We start from the raw sequence: 17,275 nt of genomic DNA on the forward strand, positions 1-17,275 counted from the left end.
CTGGGGGACCCATGCGGGACCTGAGGGTTCTTTCCCCCCCCCCACGCCTGGGGACAGGGCAAGTGGCACTGTGCCTGCTGCACTGACCTGCAGGATCAGGACAGGGCTGCAGAGGGAGCTCCCAATTTATAGTCGGGAGGGGAAATACTCGCTGGTCTTTCTACCACCAGCATCTCTGTGCAGCAGCCACTCTTATCGCTGACAGCCCGACGTCTCGCCAGCGTGGCTGCTCTTGTTGCAGAGAATTACTGGCGTGTGAGGCACCGTGTCAAGCACATAACATCACCCCACCTCAGGCAAATGGCAGAGGTGCAGGTGTCAGAGGTGGGGGGGACGTGACCGAGCCCAGAGCAGCACAGGAGCACTGAGCTGGGAAGGCTTTCCAGTGTAGATAGAGAATTGTTTTACTTCCACCCCCCCCCAGCAGGTTTTGGAAGGAGCCAGCCCCAGTTTGGGTGAGAGAAAAGACTATTCTGAGGCTACGGGGCGATCTGGCATAAGGCATCACGCAGTGAGCAGACAAAGGGGAGTGACCAGGCATGAGTGTGTACCGAAGGAGACACGTCAGAGCAGATGGAGCTAGGGGAGCTTTGCCCATGCCTCTGGACAAAATCCCGCTCTAGGAACCAGTCTGTGCGTGTGCCGAACTCCCAGCGGGTGCACGTGTGGAGTGGCTCCAAGGAGAGTGTGTTTGTTTTGCTCTACTGGGGAAGAAAAACACTTGCTTTCCAGAGTGTTCTGAGAACACATCCCCTTTGGGGAGCTCCAGCAGGTCCTGTGGGCTCCTTTGTCATTGGTCTACAAGTCTCTGCTCACTCAGCATCCCCACCCCTGCCTTTCATTGCTGATAGCTTTTAGGGGCGGTGCAAGAAGGGGCCCTGGTTTTCCTCATGCTTTTTAGGTTTGTTTTAGGGTGCCTGGAGGCTGCAAGAACTAAAGGGGTGAAGGGGTCTCATGGCCTTCACAAATACACCTGTGATTTGTTGAGCCTTTCCGAAGCAGCAGGTCTGTAACGTGCTGGGCTGGAGTAGCACAGAGCAGCTCAGCTAACCCCTGCTTTGTGGTTGGAGCTCACGTGCTCTTTAGGTGTAGGCCAGAGTATAAACACACCTTTTTGGCCAACAGCCTGTTACTGGTGCCTAATGAGGGAATGTTGTGGTCAGGCCAGCAAAGCCAACTGCTGTCCTGTAGACTCAACTTCCCTCATCAGGCATTCCATGAAGGGTTTCTGTTTCGTGACATGAGAACGCACCTCTGAGATCTCTTCATCTGACCAAGCCTGGCAATGCCCCCTTGCTGACCCCCTGCACAGGCTGGATATACCTGGAGGGTTTGGGTGAACAGTCTGTGTCTGGAATGATGCTATAGATGTTATTTATCTACTGGTCCTGGACAGGCTGATGAGTTCACAGCCGGTTGGCACAGTATGACCTGGTGTTTGTAACAAACCAGCTCAGATGAAGTGTCTGTTGCAATGTCTGAGAGACAGCTTGGGGGGAAAAAAAAAAACGTTTGCTTTGTCCATTGACTGCCAGGGCTGCAATTTTTGATTATCCAACACCAAAACATGTCCCAATTCTTTGCCCATGGCCTCATTCTCTCAAGTTTAAATGAAATACTGCCACTGCAGTTACCTAAAACCTTCTGTTGAGTCTGGGTTGGATTTTTCTTGCAGATGTAGCCATTAATCTTTTGTTTTACGATGGTAGCTCTTACACAGTGTTCTGTCCCAACTGTGGGATGGCAGCATAGCCTATTCTAAGTGCATCCTTTTTTTTTTTTTTGGAAACCTTAGGCCTGTTCTGGCTACAGCTGTAGTATCACCTGCCATGTTTCTGGTGTAGGCTAACTACTGCACTCCCCCTCCAGATAACTTCTCAAATCTTTTCTTCCTCAGATCTACTCGCCAGCCTTCTCTGACACAGGCATGAATGGGAAGAAAATGAGTGGTGTAAGTACCTGCTGCGGAGCAGCCTCTTGTCTCTGTGTGGGACAGAAGTTACTGCTGTCCTCTGGGAATCAGGTAGTTCAGGATATGCAGGCACAGAAACACCAGATTGGGAAAGACCTTTAAGATTATTGAGTCCAACCATACCCACCCTCCTCTAACCCATATCCCTGAGCATCTACCCGTCTTTTAAATACACCCAGGGTTGGTGACTCAACCCCATCCCTGGGCAGCCTGTTCAATGGCCCATTACCCTTTCAGTGAAGAACTTTTTCCTAAAATCTGATCTGACCCTGCCCTGGAGCAGCTTAAGCCAATTCCCTCTAATCCTGTCACCTGTTGCTTGGGCAAAGAGACCAACACCCACCTCTCTACGCTCTCCTGTCAGGTAATTGTAGGCAGCAATAAGGTCCCCTCTCAGCCTCCTCATCTCCAGGCTGAACACCCCAGTTCCCTCATCTGGTCCTCATAAGGTTTGCTCTCCAGCCCCTTCCTCAGCCTGGGCCTGTCTTTCTGCAGCACTGCAGAGCTGCCAGTGCCACGAGAAGTCAAACAGGCACCATTTCCTCTGCAGGCAGTGCCACAAATGAGCCATCAGGGATCAGGAGCTGGTTATGCTCAGGGGTTGGGATTCACCTTTTGGGCAGCTGGAGCTGTACTGTGCTTTCTTTTTGAAGCATGACAAACTCCCAGAAACCAGCCTTACGGCCAGGACTGTCACATGCCTTTGGTTCCCATCCTCTTGTTTATGTCTCCAGGTCTGGGAATTGTGTGTGGCTGGGCAGGGGAATCACACATTCGAAGGGAACAGCAGCAGCCTGCTCAGAACTGAAGCTGGTGGTGGGACAGATAGGAGTTCAGCGTTAAAGATCCAGCTAAGCAGTCTCAGATGTCTAACCAGGGCTTGTTAACTCTGTTCCCATGTGTTAACTTGCTGTAGAGCAGGAGAAGCTCTCCAAACACAGTCTCATTCCAGCAAAACTCATGTTGTGCAGCAGCTCTGTCCACTCTGCCCTGGCATACGGCATGGAGAGCCCTGCAAGATCCAGCAGCGGTTTGACATTCAGAGCGGTTCTGCTTCTTGCTGCAGCTGTGCTCCAGAGAAGCAGCTGCAAGTACCAGAAGTCCTGAGGAACTGGTGCAGGTCAGGGTGTCAGCACACTATGGCCATGTTAGGGGAGCTGCACAGTCCCTTTCCCATGTGCAGACACTCTTCTCAGCAGGGAGAGTAGGGTTTGTAGCCACACTAAGCTTGCACGAGCGAACAGCTACTGTCTGTGTGGAGCCACTTTGGGGCACCCAGCATCTGACTCCACACAGCCTGACTCCTAAAAGGCCTGTGTGGATCTGGGTGAGGCTGAAGGTCCAGCAGAGCTAATTTTGGTCAGTATGGAGAGCTTGCTCAGCATGGACAGGAAGCCCTGCACGTTGCAGTTCTGCCCATTTAGCAGGGTCCTCTGCTGGCCACACAGTGTTGGATTGCTAGTGCCTACAGTCTAATCTCAAGGGCAGAGATTAAGCAGGATACTGCAGTGTAGGTGTCTGGATAACTGAAAGCACCAGGAAGGCCGTTGGAGACAAACACTGGGCTCTAGTGGTTCTCTCTCCCTCTCCATACCCACAGATTCTAGTCCCTCCCAATGCACAGGCTGCTCTCTCCTTCCTTGCTGCCCACGTACAGGGGCAGCGCTGCATATGTGATCCAGGTACCGCAGTTCTAGCACTTCTGCTGGCTCTGGGAGGTGAGGGCTGCCCAGAGCTAGCAGTGCCTGTGCCTTTCCCAGGGAACCCTTCTCTGAATCCCAGGCAAAGTCCCAGCTTGGCTGCAGCTTTTCAGTATGGCTCAAACAGAGGCGCTGCCTTCAGAGGGGGAGGGATTGGCAGTATAGGATGGGCAACCAAATTTGCCATGCAGGTGTGTTGCAAACATGCCCCTCATCACCCTACTTTGGAGGTGCAGCACTGAGCATGCTACACAGCACAGACAAGGGGCAGATGTACAGACAAAGAAAAAAGGGAAGTGAAAATTCCAGTTCTGCCTTCTCTGACACAGGTTGCCAGACACAGCTTTGCTCCATCCCACCTTTGGGGATTTAGAGTTGAACAGATCTGTGAATCCATCTCACAGCAGCTGACAGGGAGCTTTGGTCACAAATCCCCAGAGCCAGTGGGTCTCTAAGTCTGCTGCTGTGCATGGGAACAGGAGCAGGCTCATTTCTATTTTTATTTTTATTTTCTTTCAGTTCTTTAAAGTTCCCTCCTCAAACCTAAGTGCAGGAATAGGGCACTCGGTGCCAAGTGTCTTAATGTGTTTCTGATTAGTCTGGGATTTATTTCTTCCTCATGGGCACCTGCAGCAGGTAGGACAGACAGACAGGAAAAAGATGGGAATGTAAAGGGTCTGGCAAGAGCTCATAAAGGAGATGGCAGGCCACCAAAGCCTCGGGGACTGAGTTGTTGGGGGAGCAGAAGTGATCCCCAGCTGGAGCTTTTCAATATGGAGTATTAGGAGATGAACAGGGAGGGAGAGGCAGAGGACATGGGCTTGGTAGGCACTTCAGCTGCAGCTTGAAGAGGGAGAGCGGGGGCCGCAGGAACATGTCACGCTCACTCTCCGAGCTGAGTTGAGGAAGTTGTCCGTGGCCGAGTTTCCTTTCCCTCTCTGTACTAATGAAACAGGAAGCTGAAGCTGCCTGATCATTACACACAGACAGGCAGCTCTGGCAGCTCCTGTATTCAGGTTTCCTCCAGCTCCTGCAATGGATCAGTGCTGGTACCACGGCAACATCACTCGCTCCAGAGCTGAAGACCTCCTCTCCAAAGTGGGCAAGGATGGCAGCTTCCTCGTGCGGGCCAGCGAGTCAGTTGCCTCGGCGTACGCGCTCTGCGTGCTGTAAGTACAGCTTTCCGCCTCCCGCTTCTCGCGGCCACGGCTGTCCCCCTTGTGCAGGGTGTTGCCCCCTGCACCCTCTCCAACACAGAGCCAAACAGCCGCTGTACCTGCTGGGAAGGTGCAGCCTGCGTCAGAGCGTGGCTGGTTTCACCTGACTGGGCCATGGGGTAGGGGCGCGTTGGGACCAGGGCCAGGCTGAACAAGCCTGTGTTGTTCTCTTACTGCTGTACTGCTCCTGCCTCCTCCTGCTCCTAATGCCAAAGAGAAGAATAACCAAAGGGACTGCGGCCCTGCTCAGACAGAAAGTAACCTCTTGACCTCCTTTGAGCCTGTTAACAGTTTGGGGAGGGTATTTACATTTAAACAACTCCTGTGGTACCCCTCCTCCCAGGCACTTCTCTTGCCCTGGTTCAGCGTGTCTTTGACCCACCTGCTTGTACAACGCCGTGTCCCATTCAGCCACAGGCTGAGAAACAGTTCCAGGAGCTGTATGTGCTGCACCCAGCACAGTGGCGGTTCTACCGCGTTGCTCATGTGGCTTCTAGGGGAAATATTTTGTGGGGGGAAATAGGAGGAGACATGCTGGCTGCCTTGACCCCTAGTTCTGGGCTGGAGCTGAGAGCTAGAGAGCAAGGCCTCTTCTGAGGGGCAGATGGTATTCCTGGAGGTAGCAGTGCAGGAGTGGGAGGGGATTGAAGTCAGTGGATGAAGTCTGAGGCATTTGACAGTGTTACAGAGAGAGATAAGATAGTTGCTCTCTGCTTAGGAGAGCCGCTGTGGGACCTCCTCCTGCCTGTCAGATCCTCTTTCTGCCATTGTGCAGCAGATCCCTAACACTTAATTCCATCCTCACCCCCCGTTAAATTACAGGCAGCTTTCTCAGCATAGCTTCTTTCTGAAAGCGTATTTCTTGCAGTGGTGAGGGTGGTGCTGCTGTTTATAACTCTGGTCTAACTGCTTGTCTCTGAGGTCAGCTTTCTGGTGACAGCAGCCTGCTGCAGAGGACTCATCTGCAGAAAAGCGTGGGGCTGGGTGACTGCCCCATAAGCGTAGGTGGGGGGGCTGTCAGAGATGGGTGGCTGGGTCACGGGGGTGTTCGCAAAGTGCAGAGAGCCTCTGTGACCGCCTGCTCAGACCTTTGTAGTAACACAGGGAAGAGCTTTTGTTCTTTCTGGAGCAGAGAAAGAAGGGTGGCTGCAGATGAATAGCCAGGACGAGCAGGAGGAAGGAGGGGCGATCATGTAACGTGGACTGAGGACCCAAGTTGCTATTTTACTAGCAGAGACCGTTGCCTTTCACTGAGCAGTCTTTGATTTGCCTTGTAACCAGTATGTACACCAAATATTTTGAGAGAGCAATGGTGTGGACTGTAGAAAGGGAAGGTGCTGTAAAAATGTCTGCTAACGGGCATTTGCATAAGTTTTTCCATTGTAAATGTTTACGCAGCCAACTTTGAAAGCCTTTTGTGACTTGAGGGACGTGGGATCAGGAAATAGAAACAATATCATGACCAGAATTTTCTGCACCGGGAGCCAAAGGTTATGTTCTTAAACCCATTCTGAAGTGGCCCAACGTGAATGGGGTGCTTAAAGAAACAGGGAGCACCCAGCCATGCCAGCCAAGATCAGTGGGATCTGCGGTGCCAAGGGCTGGCATGAGTTACAGGCTGAGAAATGTCACACAAGCTTCTGTCAAAGTCCCTAAAAGCTTTTGGCTTGGCTGGTTTGCAGTCAGCCTGCGAAGAGAAAGGGTTAAAGGCGCCTGAGTCTTCCTCTCCCAGTGTCATCTTGACAAAATGGGCAGCTTTGCTGAGGCTGAAAACTTCCTCAGAGATGTATCAGTTTCTGCTGTGCTATTGACTGGAAGGTGTTTGAAGTCTGAGCTCCTCGGTTACTTCTGTTTAGAAAACCAGAGAGGGCTGGACGGAAAGCATGAGAGAGAGAGAGGGGGGAATTGAAAGCCTGGTTGCGAAAGGCTTTCACAAAGAGAATTATGCTGAAAGAAACTGTCTACTGGGTGTAGATAAGGAAAACAAAAAGCCCGTGAAATTTGCTCTGAAAAAGAAGCGTCATGTTCTACAAAGCTAATATTTATTGGGCAGATCAGTCAAACTCCAGCAAAAGGCACTTATTATTAAATCATAGAATGAAATAGTGGGTTTCTTGAAGAGCTGCTCTGGGGAAAAAAAGGGGTTGTATAAATAGAGGCAAGTGAGGGAGGTGTATTTGCAGGGCCTTTGAAGGGTGCCTCCCCTCCTCTTCTGAAAGTTCGAGCGGCAACGCTGAACTTAGCAGAGTGCCGGAACAGTCACAGCGAATGCAGAGGGAATGCTCCTCCCCTGCATGCTGTCCTCTGCTCTGCTGGTCACACTGCCCCATAAAAGGCAAGAAGCAAAGCCCTTTTCCTCCTCCTTTCTCTGGGCCTGAATCACTTGATCTGCCGGTTTATTGACAAGAAATGGGTCCTTTAACTTACCTGGAGTGAAACACCTGGATCCTGAGCTCAAACAAAGCCTGCTTAGTGTTCCCAGGGTGCTGCACCTGAACTGGCACCATTCCTCCAGGGGGAATCTCCTGTTGGTGGTTTGTGTGTGAATGGTAATGGCTGCAGGGTTAACACAGCTTCTGGAGGTGGCCCTCAAAGGCTAGTTGCAGCTCTGGGATCCCTCTCTGAGATGCCATTTCCAAGCCCCTGGGGAGACAGCCTCTCCCATGGTGCACTTAGCACTGTGCTGACTGTGGCAGTCCTCTATTGGGTTTCCAGGAACTCCCAGTATGCACATCTCCACCAGGCATGCTCCCAGTATGCACATAAAAGCCTGAACAGCAGAAGGGGAAAGAGAAAATGCAAGCCCAGTCCTGTTTCCTCCACTGCTCGGCTGAGAGGACAGAAAGATGACAGAGTACTTGGAGACATGCTTAAGCCCAGGCTGATGTTATGTTTACCCCCCACACAGACAGCTGGAACAGTGGTTGAGCAATTCTGAACAGTTTTTAGGGAGGACCTGGAATGTGACAGTCATTAGGCCCACATAACTTGACAGTCAGGATGCTGAGGAGAGAAAGCCTGCGGGTGGAAGCCCAGTGAGTCCCAGTCCACAGGCACTAAATTAGGGAACTGCTAAAGAGGATCCCTGCTTTTGTTCCTAGGAAATGCTCCTCCCTACTCCTGCCTCACCTAACAGCCCTTCTTTCCTCGTTCCTCCACAGACCTGGCCTGTCCTCAGCTTAAACCTCTTTACAGGTATTGTGGCAGGAGCCTCACAAGGCCTGTGTGATGGGCCACTTTCTGTGGAGGTAACAAAGAGGGTCCTCTTGTGACGCAATAGCCATTGAGCTGGTTCATTTATCGGTTTCATAATCTTCACACACACAAATTTTCTCTCATCAGCTACATGAGCAGTTCTGCTTAGCCCTGTTTGCATATCAGCAGAAGGAAATTGTGTAAGAGAACTGCATTGACAGATAAAAACAAAGCCCCTTTCTTGGGGCATATCCTCATTGGGCATCGAGTGCCCTGGGCTTGGTGAAATGAGCAGTGTCTTGTGGTGATCTGGAGCAGTTGGGGATCATGTCAGTGACTTCCAGATCCTCTGACAGGGGAATGAATAGGTGCCAGTGGAACGGTCTTAGGTTGCTTAGTGAAGTGGTGCTGAGCTCTGGGAGCAGTTCTAATTCTTCTGCATCCTTTGTGTTAATGCCATCGGAAGACACAGGTTCATGTGGTTACAGGACAGTATCCTCCAAACACCCTGGGAAAACTCAGCTATGATTTGTGAGCAGTTTCTTTTCATTTCCAATTGCTCTTTGTGACTTTTTGCATAGAAGGCTGCCTGGTGATATCTAAATCCTGGTGATATCTCTCTCCTTCTCTCTCTCCTGTATGGAATGATTCTGAAAGACATATGATGAATAGTCTCACAACATAATTGTAAAGAGATGAGGATGTTTTATTGATCTGCCTGATCTTCCCAGCTGGGGGCTGACCTTACCCCACATTTCATGATGATTCCATGGGTCACGCAGTGTTTGGTACAGCTGAGGAACCTCCAAGAGTGGACTTTGCATTTTCCCTTTGAGAGGAAGGGGATGAAACCAGCATCATTTGCTGGCCTAAAGCTGTATTATTTGCTTTAAGAGAGTGCTTTGCAGGTGATTTAAAAGATTTGATCAATCTGTTGCTCACTTGGGAGAAGTGTTGACTGAAAATAGGTATTTTTACCTTTTTTGGGCAAGCTCTGCAAAGCTCGGCAGCTGCTGAGGAAGGTCGTGCTTGCCATGCTACAGCACTGCTCAGGCTGCCCGCAGGCTCTTGTCATTGTGGCTGTCCACTGGGCAAAAGACTCCTCTGTGTCCCCCCCTTAAATAAGAGTCAGATTGAATGTAGCTGGGACCACATGGTTGGTGTGGCTGATGTAGAGAAGCACGTGCACGGTGTGCACCTGCGGCAGGACAGCGGGGCTGCCTTTAGGCTGCAGTTCAGGATTTGCACAGGCAACGGTGCCCAGCGATCGGCCCTGTCACTGTGGTTCAGCTGAAACCCATAGTTTTGCTTTTTCCCATACAGAAGTCAATGCACACCCTACCCTTCGATTTACTCATTCAGTGCTGATTTTTGGCCCCGTGTCTTTTGGATTTCTGCTCTTTCATTCCTTCCTGAGACGCCCACTCTCCTGACAGTTACAGCCATTTGGTGTTTGCTTTCTTTCCGGCCAGAAGAAGAGTTGAATAGCTCACTCTGAGCCTGATGCTGATAGCACTTTCTGCAGTGACATCTGCAAGGGTGTTTCAGTGACCAGGAACCCTTCAGGTTCCTGTTAGTCCACAGGCTCCAGGGAAAGAAACAGCAAAGTGTTTAAAACCCTTGTGCATGAAGCCATCTATGTGTGTCGGGATCTTCCGATCCCTTTTCTCACAGGGAGGGTTGCTGCAGTGCACCTCTGTTCTGGAGATGGTCTAACCATATCTCCTCTTACCTGTTCCAGGTACCGGAACTGCGTTTATACTTACCGAATTCTGCCTGATAAGGAGAAGAAGCTGATTGTCCAGGTAAGCCAGGCTGTGTGCCAGTCAGTCCCACAGAGATGCGCCCAAGACCACTCGCTGCTTTATTTTCAAAGTAGTTGTAATACCAAGGCAAAAAAAGGGTACATAGAGTTAAACTAACACCCTGGCTAGCACAGTGCTGGCCTGTTGTTTGCTGCTGTGCCTCTTGGCGTGCTCTTTAACACCTCTGCCTTGGATGCTGTGGCACTGGTGTGTTTTATATCACCACGGAATACTGATTCCTCTGAAGCCAGCTTCTTATCAGTGCATCGTGGATCTCCTAAATCCAAAACTGCAGCCCAATTTACCTACATCTAGAGAATGTAAATTGAGTCGTGGTCTCGGGTTCTAGAAAGTATCAGGACCAGAGGCAGGAATTTCAGACCTTCTGTTTATTTCTCTTATGCTTTGGGATCCCGAATGAGCCGTTACCCCTTCCTGGACACTTCTCAGTGCTTGTTTCTCAATATAGATCATGAAACTTGGGGTGAGGAGTGAGGCATGGTCTCTTACAGCCCCAAGAAGCAGGTCTGGGTTTACTAGGAGCAGTGGGGGCTGTTTCCTACCCATCCTCTTGGCCAGCACTGGGTGGGCATTCCCTGGAAAATGACACGGAAATGCCCGTGCTACCCACAGGCCCCAGTCTGCCCTGCTGTTCAAAGCAGGTCAACATTCATTCCTTCCTGTTTCAGGAGACAGTTAGCTTCCCACTCTAGAAATAGGGATTTCTGCCCGAGTTGTGTGCAGCTCATGAGACTCTGCAACATGTCATTTATGTATTTCCTGATGTGCTTCAAGGGTATTGCTTTTTCTGTGAGATTCACACCAAAGAGGCAGCATATCTGAAACTAGAGTGATGAGGTAAGTGAGGACAGTTGAGTGCTGGCAGCTTGCTTTCAGCTGTGGGCTGTTGATAAGAATTGTGGATTGTGCATTCTGGGTGCGTGCACCCAGCCTGGCTCCCTCAAGAACCACTTTTGGGTGGCTCGGGCTGTTCTTAGGAGCCCCACTCAGATCCAGCTCAGCACAGACACAGCTGGATCGCCAGTAAGGTCGATTCCAGGCTCACAGTGTTGTGTTCCAGAGGCACGTGTGCCCAGGGCCAGCCACCAGCATCAGCGTGATGTCCCGGTTGGACTCACCAGCTTCAGCTGGTTTCCCTGGAGCCATTGAGATACCTCTGCTTCGTTTGCCACTGCACTTCTGTTTCTGAGGAGGAACTGGCAGCAGGATGCTAGGCCAGACCTGATCTGGGTCTGTATGTGTGAACTGTGGCCTGTCACACCTTCCCAGAGCAGTGGGCAGCATGGTTCAGAGGAACCAGGGTAGGCTCTGCTGACTGCTAGTGTGGTGCCAGAGCTTTGTTCCAGCTGGAATGAACAACCTGTCCTTCTGGTCTGGCTCCTCACTGTGCTGTAGGCTGTTAGCAGCAATATTCGCCTTCCCCCCATTATCTCAGCTTTATTATTGTCCTGAATAATGTGTTTTGGAGTGTTGTGCTGGTGTCCTGGTGTGTTGTGATGGTGAGAATGGTGAGATCAGGGTCATGCCAGAGAGCTCACAAGTGAAACACCCTGGCAGGGAGGGAGCGTAGGGGAGACCTGAGGCCCAGGGAATGGGTGCAGCTCTCAGTGTCCCCCACACAGCAGCTCGGTGGCAGAGCAGGATGGGAGCCAGGCCCTGCTGAGGGTGTCCTTGCACTTTGCACTGGCACTGTGATGGGGAAGGGGACTGGTGGAACCCTAACTCTGGATAGGTTTGGGTTCCAGGTTCAGAGCAGCATGCTGCCTGTATGCAGGCAGCTGTCCAGGGAGCTCTGGGCTGCAGGCTGCTCCCGGGACCTGCTAGCTGCAGTGTCCTACTGTACATTACCACCTGGGAAGATGTGAGTCACCCATCCCAGTTTGTACTGGGTGTGTGATCATGTCTGCTGTGACACAGCCTGCCTTCATGCACAGCCATTCCATTTGTCCACAGGCCAGAGCACAGCACCCACAAGGAATTAGTATTTCTCTCTGCTTGTAGCAGTTTTCATGCTGGATTAAGGCTTGTGAGCAAGGTGTGACTGATGTCAGTCAGCTCAGGCATTCCCCCCTCCCACACCTTCACCTCCTCACTTGCTCGTTGTCCCCAGAGAATTCTGCCAGGTATTACTTCCAAATAAAGATGTCCTCATCCTCCCTGGGGAGGGATTATTGGACTACTGCAGGATCCAGACAGCGTTATTAGGACTCCAGGGGATCCTTCTGAATGAAACCATTGAAAACTGTCTAGATTTGGTAAGGAAATCTGAGCTGGTAGAAGTACTCCTGAACCGGTTTGTAGGATTCTCTTGGGATCAGTGTTGTGATTGTGAGCAACTTCTCCTGTTGATAAGTTGTGAGGTGCAGAGGGACAGTGGGAGAATGAAGACCTGTGTGCGCTGGGTTGCCAGGAGCTGTAGGTTGTGTGCCAGGAGTAGGCTAAATAAAGTGGGTTGTTAACTCCTGGTTTGAAGACACACCACCTCCTGTTTTGTGCTGCTTTACTCCAGGCCTGTGGGAGAGGCAGGAGAAGGGGGCTGGCTGCTTCTGGCAAGGGAGACACACAGGGAGAGTTGTAATTGAGGCACAGAGCAAAACAGTCGCGTGTTGCTGGCTGCTGTTCTTGGCACACCATTCCAGCTGGGCCAGACATTGATGGTTGCTTGTCTGCTGAGTTTTGGATAAACCAGAAATTACTTGATGTGAAGTAACAGATCAGACTTCTGAAAAGAGTAGTTCTCCTGTGCAAGGGTGCCAAAGCTGTTGGCTAGGATGGAGTTTGGACATTTAGAAAAAATACCCCATTCTGAAGGAAGGAGTCTACTGATCCTGTGGAATTGGATCAGGTGTTGGATTAACACAGCAGTGAAAAGATGCTGCTCATCTCTGGGTTTATTTAAAAACAACAAAAAGGAGAAAAAAAAAACAACAACCCTGAAAGATTCAATACTAAATCCTGAGATCAGACTGAACGGGCTACAAACAGGGGCCCTGATCATGCAGTGTGACCTTTCTTGCCTGCACACTGCTCCTTCCTGAAGCCAGCCAAGTTGTCTTCCTGCCCATGTCTGGGCCGGTGTCTGGCAGGCGTTTTGCATGATGACAGCAGGTTCAGAAGCCGTACAGTGTCCCAGCCATGCACGCAGCACCGCTGGCGCGGCAGCTCTCCCTCTGCCGCTCCCTGGAGCTTTGTCACCTCTGAAGCCTCAAGTTTTTTTTCACTTGTTTGAGCCTTGGAGAGCAGTTTTTCTTCTCTGAGGAGTGTCTTGCCCAGCTCTGGCCCAACGATAGCCGGTCTCATCTTTTGCATGGTTAAATGAGCCGTTCCAGCGCGGCTGGCAGAAAGGGAGCAGTGTGGTTTTGCATACAGAGGGACAAAGTTTTGCATTCAGGCTGCAGAAAAAAGATATTTGCCTATGTCCTTCCAGCATTTTGTGGCGTTCTGCAAGATCTGCCATTGGGTCTCTGCATCTGCAGCAGCCATACACCAGAAAGCACAGCCAGGAACTCCTCCTGCCTGCTCTTTCTGGAACTGAACACCCCCCACCCCCCCACCCCCCCCACCCCAAACATGCCAGGCCAGAGCAGTTACTGTCATAAATTTTTGTTCTTTAAACACAAAGATAAATTCTTTCTCTTCTTCTCTGGGACTGTTGAATTTTCTCCTTCACATTACTTTAGACTTCAAAGTACAGGCAAAGAAATCCATGGCTTGGATGAATCAAACTTGCATCCTGCTGATGGATCTAGGGAAGAGGGGATGAGTAGCAAACTCCCCTTGAAACCCAGGGTCAGCAAGCAGAGATCTTTGTCCTTAGGCTGGGAACAATTAGTCATCACGATATTTCTTGTCAGCCTGTAGTAAAACACTGAGAAGCTGAGACAGGAAGAGAGCAAAAAACATAGTTACACAGAGTTCCAGGAATGGGGGGGCAGGAGGCTGGGAATCAGCTGCCTCCAAGTGAGTGTAGCTGCTGCCTGCCTGTTGGGCAAGTCAGAGCTGCTGTACTTACCCATAAAAACCAGCATGATTTTCTCTTGCCCAAGTGGGCAGAGCTGAGATTAATGCTGAGCTCAGACTAATGCTGAGCTCTTGGAAGTCTGGGGACTGAGTGTGAGCCTTTCTGTGGAAAGAGGAGTGGAACAGGAAGGGAGTCCTTGGGAATCGTAAGATCAAACTGAACACTAAGGAGACACGAGGAGACATGAAATCTGGCTTTCTAAGCCTGGCATCTCTAGTTGGTTCTTGCCACCCAGATTCACAGGAGATGAGACTTCCCTATGCTGTCACTTAAAGCATCTGACACGAGTAGCCGAGGTGTCCACGTTACCATCATCACTGCATGCTTTGAATTAATTCCTTGTGATCTTAGCATCTCCTCAACAAAGGGAAGTGTGCTTGTTCCTGTGTTACAAACAGGGAACTCGGTCCTGGTCTGTTAAGGGGTTACCAAAAATGATTGGAAATAGCTGTCTCTTGCTGACTTTCTCAGGATCAGAGGATGTGATATATCAGTATCCCCTGCTCCCATTTCAGGTGTGCAGCCAAAGCTGTCACACAGTTAAAACTAGTTGTATCTCTAGTCAGCAGGGAAGAAACAGGTTTCTGACCTGGGTGGACTAAATTGTCTGTGGCAGGTCCTGTCTCTCTCTGTTGCCTTGAGCCCAGAGAACCCCTCTGAGGCTTCATCTCAAATAGGAGTTCACAGCTTTGTTATCTGATGGCTGGCTGCCACACACTTCCCAGTGGCAGCTCAATTGCATCTTAGTTTATGCTCATAGTCTATCAGATATTACTTCACAGGCTGGTGGCAGGATCAAGCACTCACCTTGTGCCACCCGGCGCGAAGGCTGGAGGGAAGAGACCCTGATGGGCAGGTGTCAGCAGTGCACAAATGGGGCTGTCGCCAAAAATGCCACTGAGAGCCTATCAGCCTCACAGTTCTGGGAACTGCTCTAGCTTGTTGCTAAAGGTGGAGTCTCCCTCAGAAACTGGGGCCTCTGCAGAGCAGCCTTTGGTAGCTCAGTGCCGTGGACAGGTTTTATAATCATGGGCTGTATCCTCCTGTGCCCCATAGCATGGTCTGACCTCAGAGTTTGGGGAAGGTGCAGCCTCTCAGGGCTTTCCTATGGGCATCACGTTGGCTCACTCAGGAGTGAGCTTTGGCAGGGGGTTGGACTCAATGATCTCTTGAGGTCCCTTCCAACCCCTGCAATTCCGTGACTCTGTGATTCCCATTTAACTACATCCAGCCCCTTTTCCCACTGCCTCAGGCATCGCTGGCCACTGCTGCTTCCTTCTGGCAAGGGTGCTCTTGCCTTCTCCCTCTTGCCAACCCCTTGTGTTTTGGTTTGCTTTATTCTCCCCTGTATTACCCTTGAGCCTGCTCTCCCATTCATGCTGCTATCAGAGCTCTTTCCTCACGTTGGGTACCTGCCTCGAAATGTTGTGGGCTGCCAAAAATCGAGGCTCCAATCACCCACTCTGCCTTGAATAGTGTTTGTATCTTTTGGCTGCTCCACAGGAGAGGGCAAAAATAGAGCTTGGCTTGGGCAGGAGCAGGAACCAGTTTATGTTTTCAAGCAAACTGGAAACTTTTTTTTAAAAAATAAATAATTAAGTGTGTTCAGATGAAATGCTTCACTTTGAGCTTTTCAGAAGCCGTCAGAGTGGTGTCAGGATGTTGAAGAAAAATGGTATTTGGGATGGAAAAAACGGATCAACCTTTTGAAAAAGTCCAGATAAGCAATTCTGAACTTTTCACCTTTTTTTTAAATTTAATATTAACAGGGGAGAGGAAGGTGGAATGAAACCCGTGTCTTGCATAGCACAGCCCCCTGCATGTTTCGAATCAACTCGTTTATTTTAGCTTTGACCAGCTCAGGGTTTGGTGATCTCTGTGGATTACCTTGTTCTGAGAACGAGTGGCAAAGAGCTGCCCCTTCCTCACACTGAGAGGCTGGGTCTCAGTGTGGGGAACGGGGCTGTTGTAAATGTTGCTGCCTGCTTTGTTCTTTTCGCTTCACCTTCCCAGGCTGCGCTCGCTGCCTGTCTCCTTGACAGAAAGCAGCAGGCTGTCTGTGTGTGTGTGTCTGTGTGTGTGCCTGTCCTCCTGTGCTCTGCTCCATGGGTAACCCTGGGAGATGTTCATTTTGCACTTTGTCAGGCAGAGAAGGACCTGGGGGTGTTGGGTGACTGCAGGCTGAACATGAGCCAGCAGTGTGCCCAAGTGGCCAGGAAGGCCAAGGGCATCTTGGCTTGTATCAAAAACAGTGTGGCCAGTAGGTCGGGGGAGGGGATTGTGCCCCTGTACTTGGCATTGGTGAGGCTGCACCTTGAGTGCTGGGTCCAGTTCTGGGCTCTCCACCATAAAAAGGACATCGAGGTCCTCAAGCAGTGCAGAGAAGGGCAGCCAGGCTGGGGAAAGGGCTGGAGGGCAAATCCCATGAGGAGCGGCTGAGGGAGCTGGGGGTGTTCAGCCTGGAGAAGAGGAGGCTGAGGGGAGACCTTATCCCCACCTATAACTACCTGACAGGAGGCTGTAGAGAGGTGGGTGATGGTCTCTTCAGCCAGGTGACAGGAGATGAGACAAGGGGAAATGGCATGAAGCTGTGTCAGGGCAGGTTTAGACTGGATATTAGAAAATAATTTTTTACTGAATGAGTTGTCAGGGCCTGGAACAGGCTGCCCAGGGAGGTGGTTGAGTCACTTCCCCTGGATGTGTTCAAAAAAAGAGTTGATGAGGTACTTAGGGATATGGTTTAGCATAGGATGGGAACGGTTGGACTTGATGATCTTCAAAGGTCTCTTCCAACCTTGTGATTCTGGTGCCAGATCATCCTCTCTGTGAGCAGCGAGCGCTGCTTGCACCCGTGCTGACCCCGCTGCTGCCAGGGGCCAGTCAAAACCGCCTTACCGTTAGCGTTCCTATTAGTTGCAGAGGTGACCCTGTTTCCTCGTAGGTTTTGCTGACTTGAGTGAAAGCTGGAGACGCCCTGGCAGAGGCGTTTCACACCGAGCCATCATCTAGCGCTGCCTTCTTTCTTTTTCCTCTTTCTTTCTGGTAAGTTTTTTTCTCAGGCTGATAGGAGATTGCGTGCAACAGGAAGCACCCGGTGCGACGAGCGCAGCCAGAAAGGAGGCCAGCGCCTGTGACTCAGTGCACGGGCTCACCCCGGGGTACCGGCGTGCTCCCAGGCAGTGGGAGAGACGATAAATACTCTGTGGAGGGTTCTCTGCTGGGACCCTCCTAGAAACACATTTTTTTGGGGGGAAACCACGTAGGTTCATGGACTGTCTGCACATGACTTTGGGTAAAAAACCCAGCGAGACCAAAATTCTCTGCCCTGGGGACGAGCAGGGCGC

The 17,275-nt window shown here is 50.9% G+C and overlaps 1 protein-coding gene across 1 annotated transcript in view; it reads left to right on the forward strand.

Moving 5' to 3' along the window:
• The first annotated feature begins 4,695 nt into the window (after window positions 1–4,695).
• INPP5D (inositol polyphosphate-5-phosphatase D) overlaps window positions 4,696–17,275 on the forward strand; it is a 53,501-nt gene continuing 40,921 nt past the window's right edge. Inside the window, exons 1-2 of the mRNA XM_084267655.1 lie at window positions 4,696–4,841; window positions 9,826–9,889. Coding sequence (XP_084123781.1) covers window positions 4,708–4,841; window positions 9,826–9,889 — 198 coding nt within the window. The 5' untranslated portion in view covers window positions 4,696–4,707. The remainder of the gene's footprint in view (window positions 4,842–9,825; window positions 9,890–17,275) is intronic.

This window comes from Gallinula chloropus, assembly GCF_964237585.1.
Source record: "Gallinula chloropus genome assembly, chromosome: 8".
NCBI classification, from domain to species: domain Eukaryota; kingdom Metazoa; phylum Chordata; class Aves; order Gruiformes; family Rallidae; genus Gallinula; species Gallinula chloropus.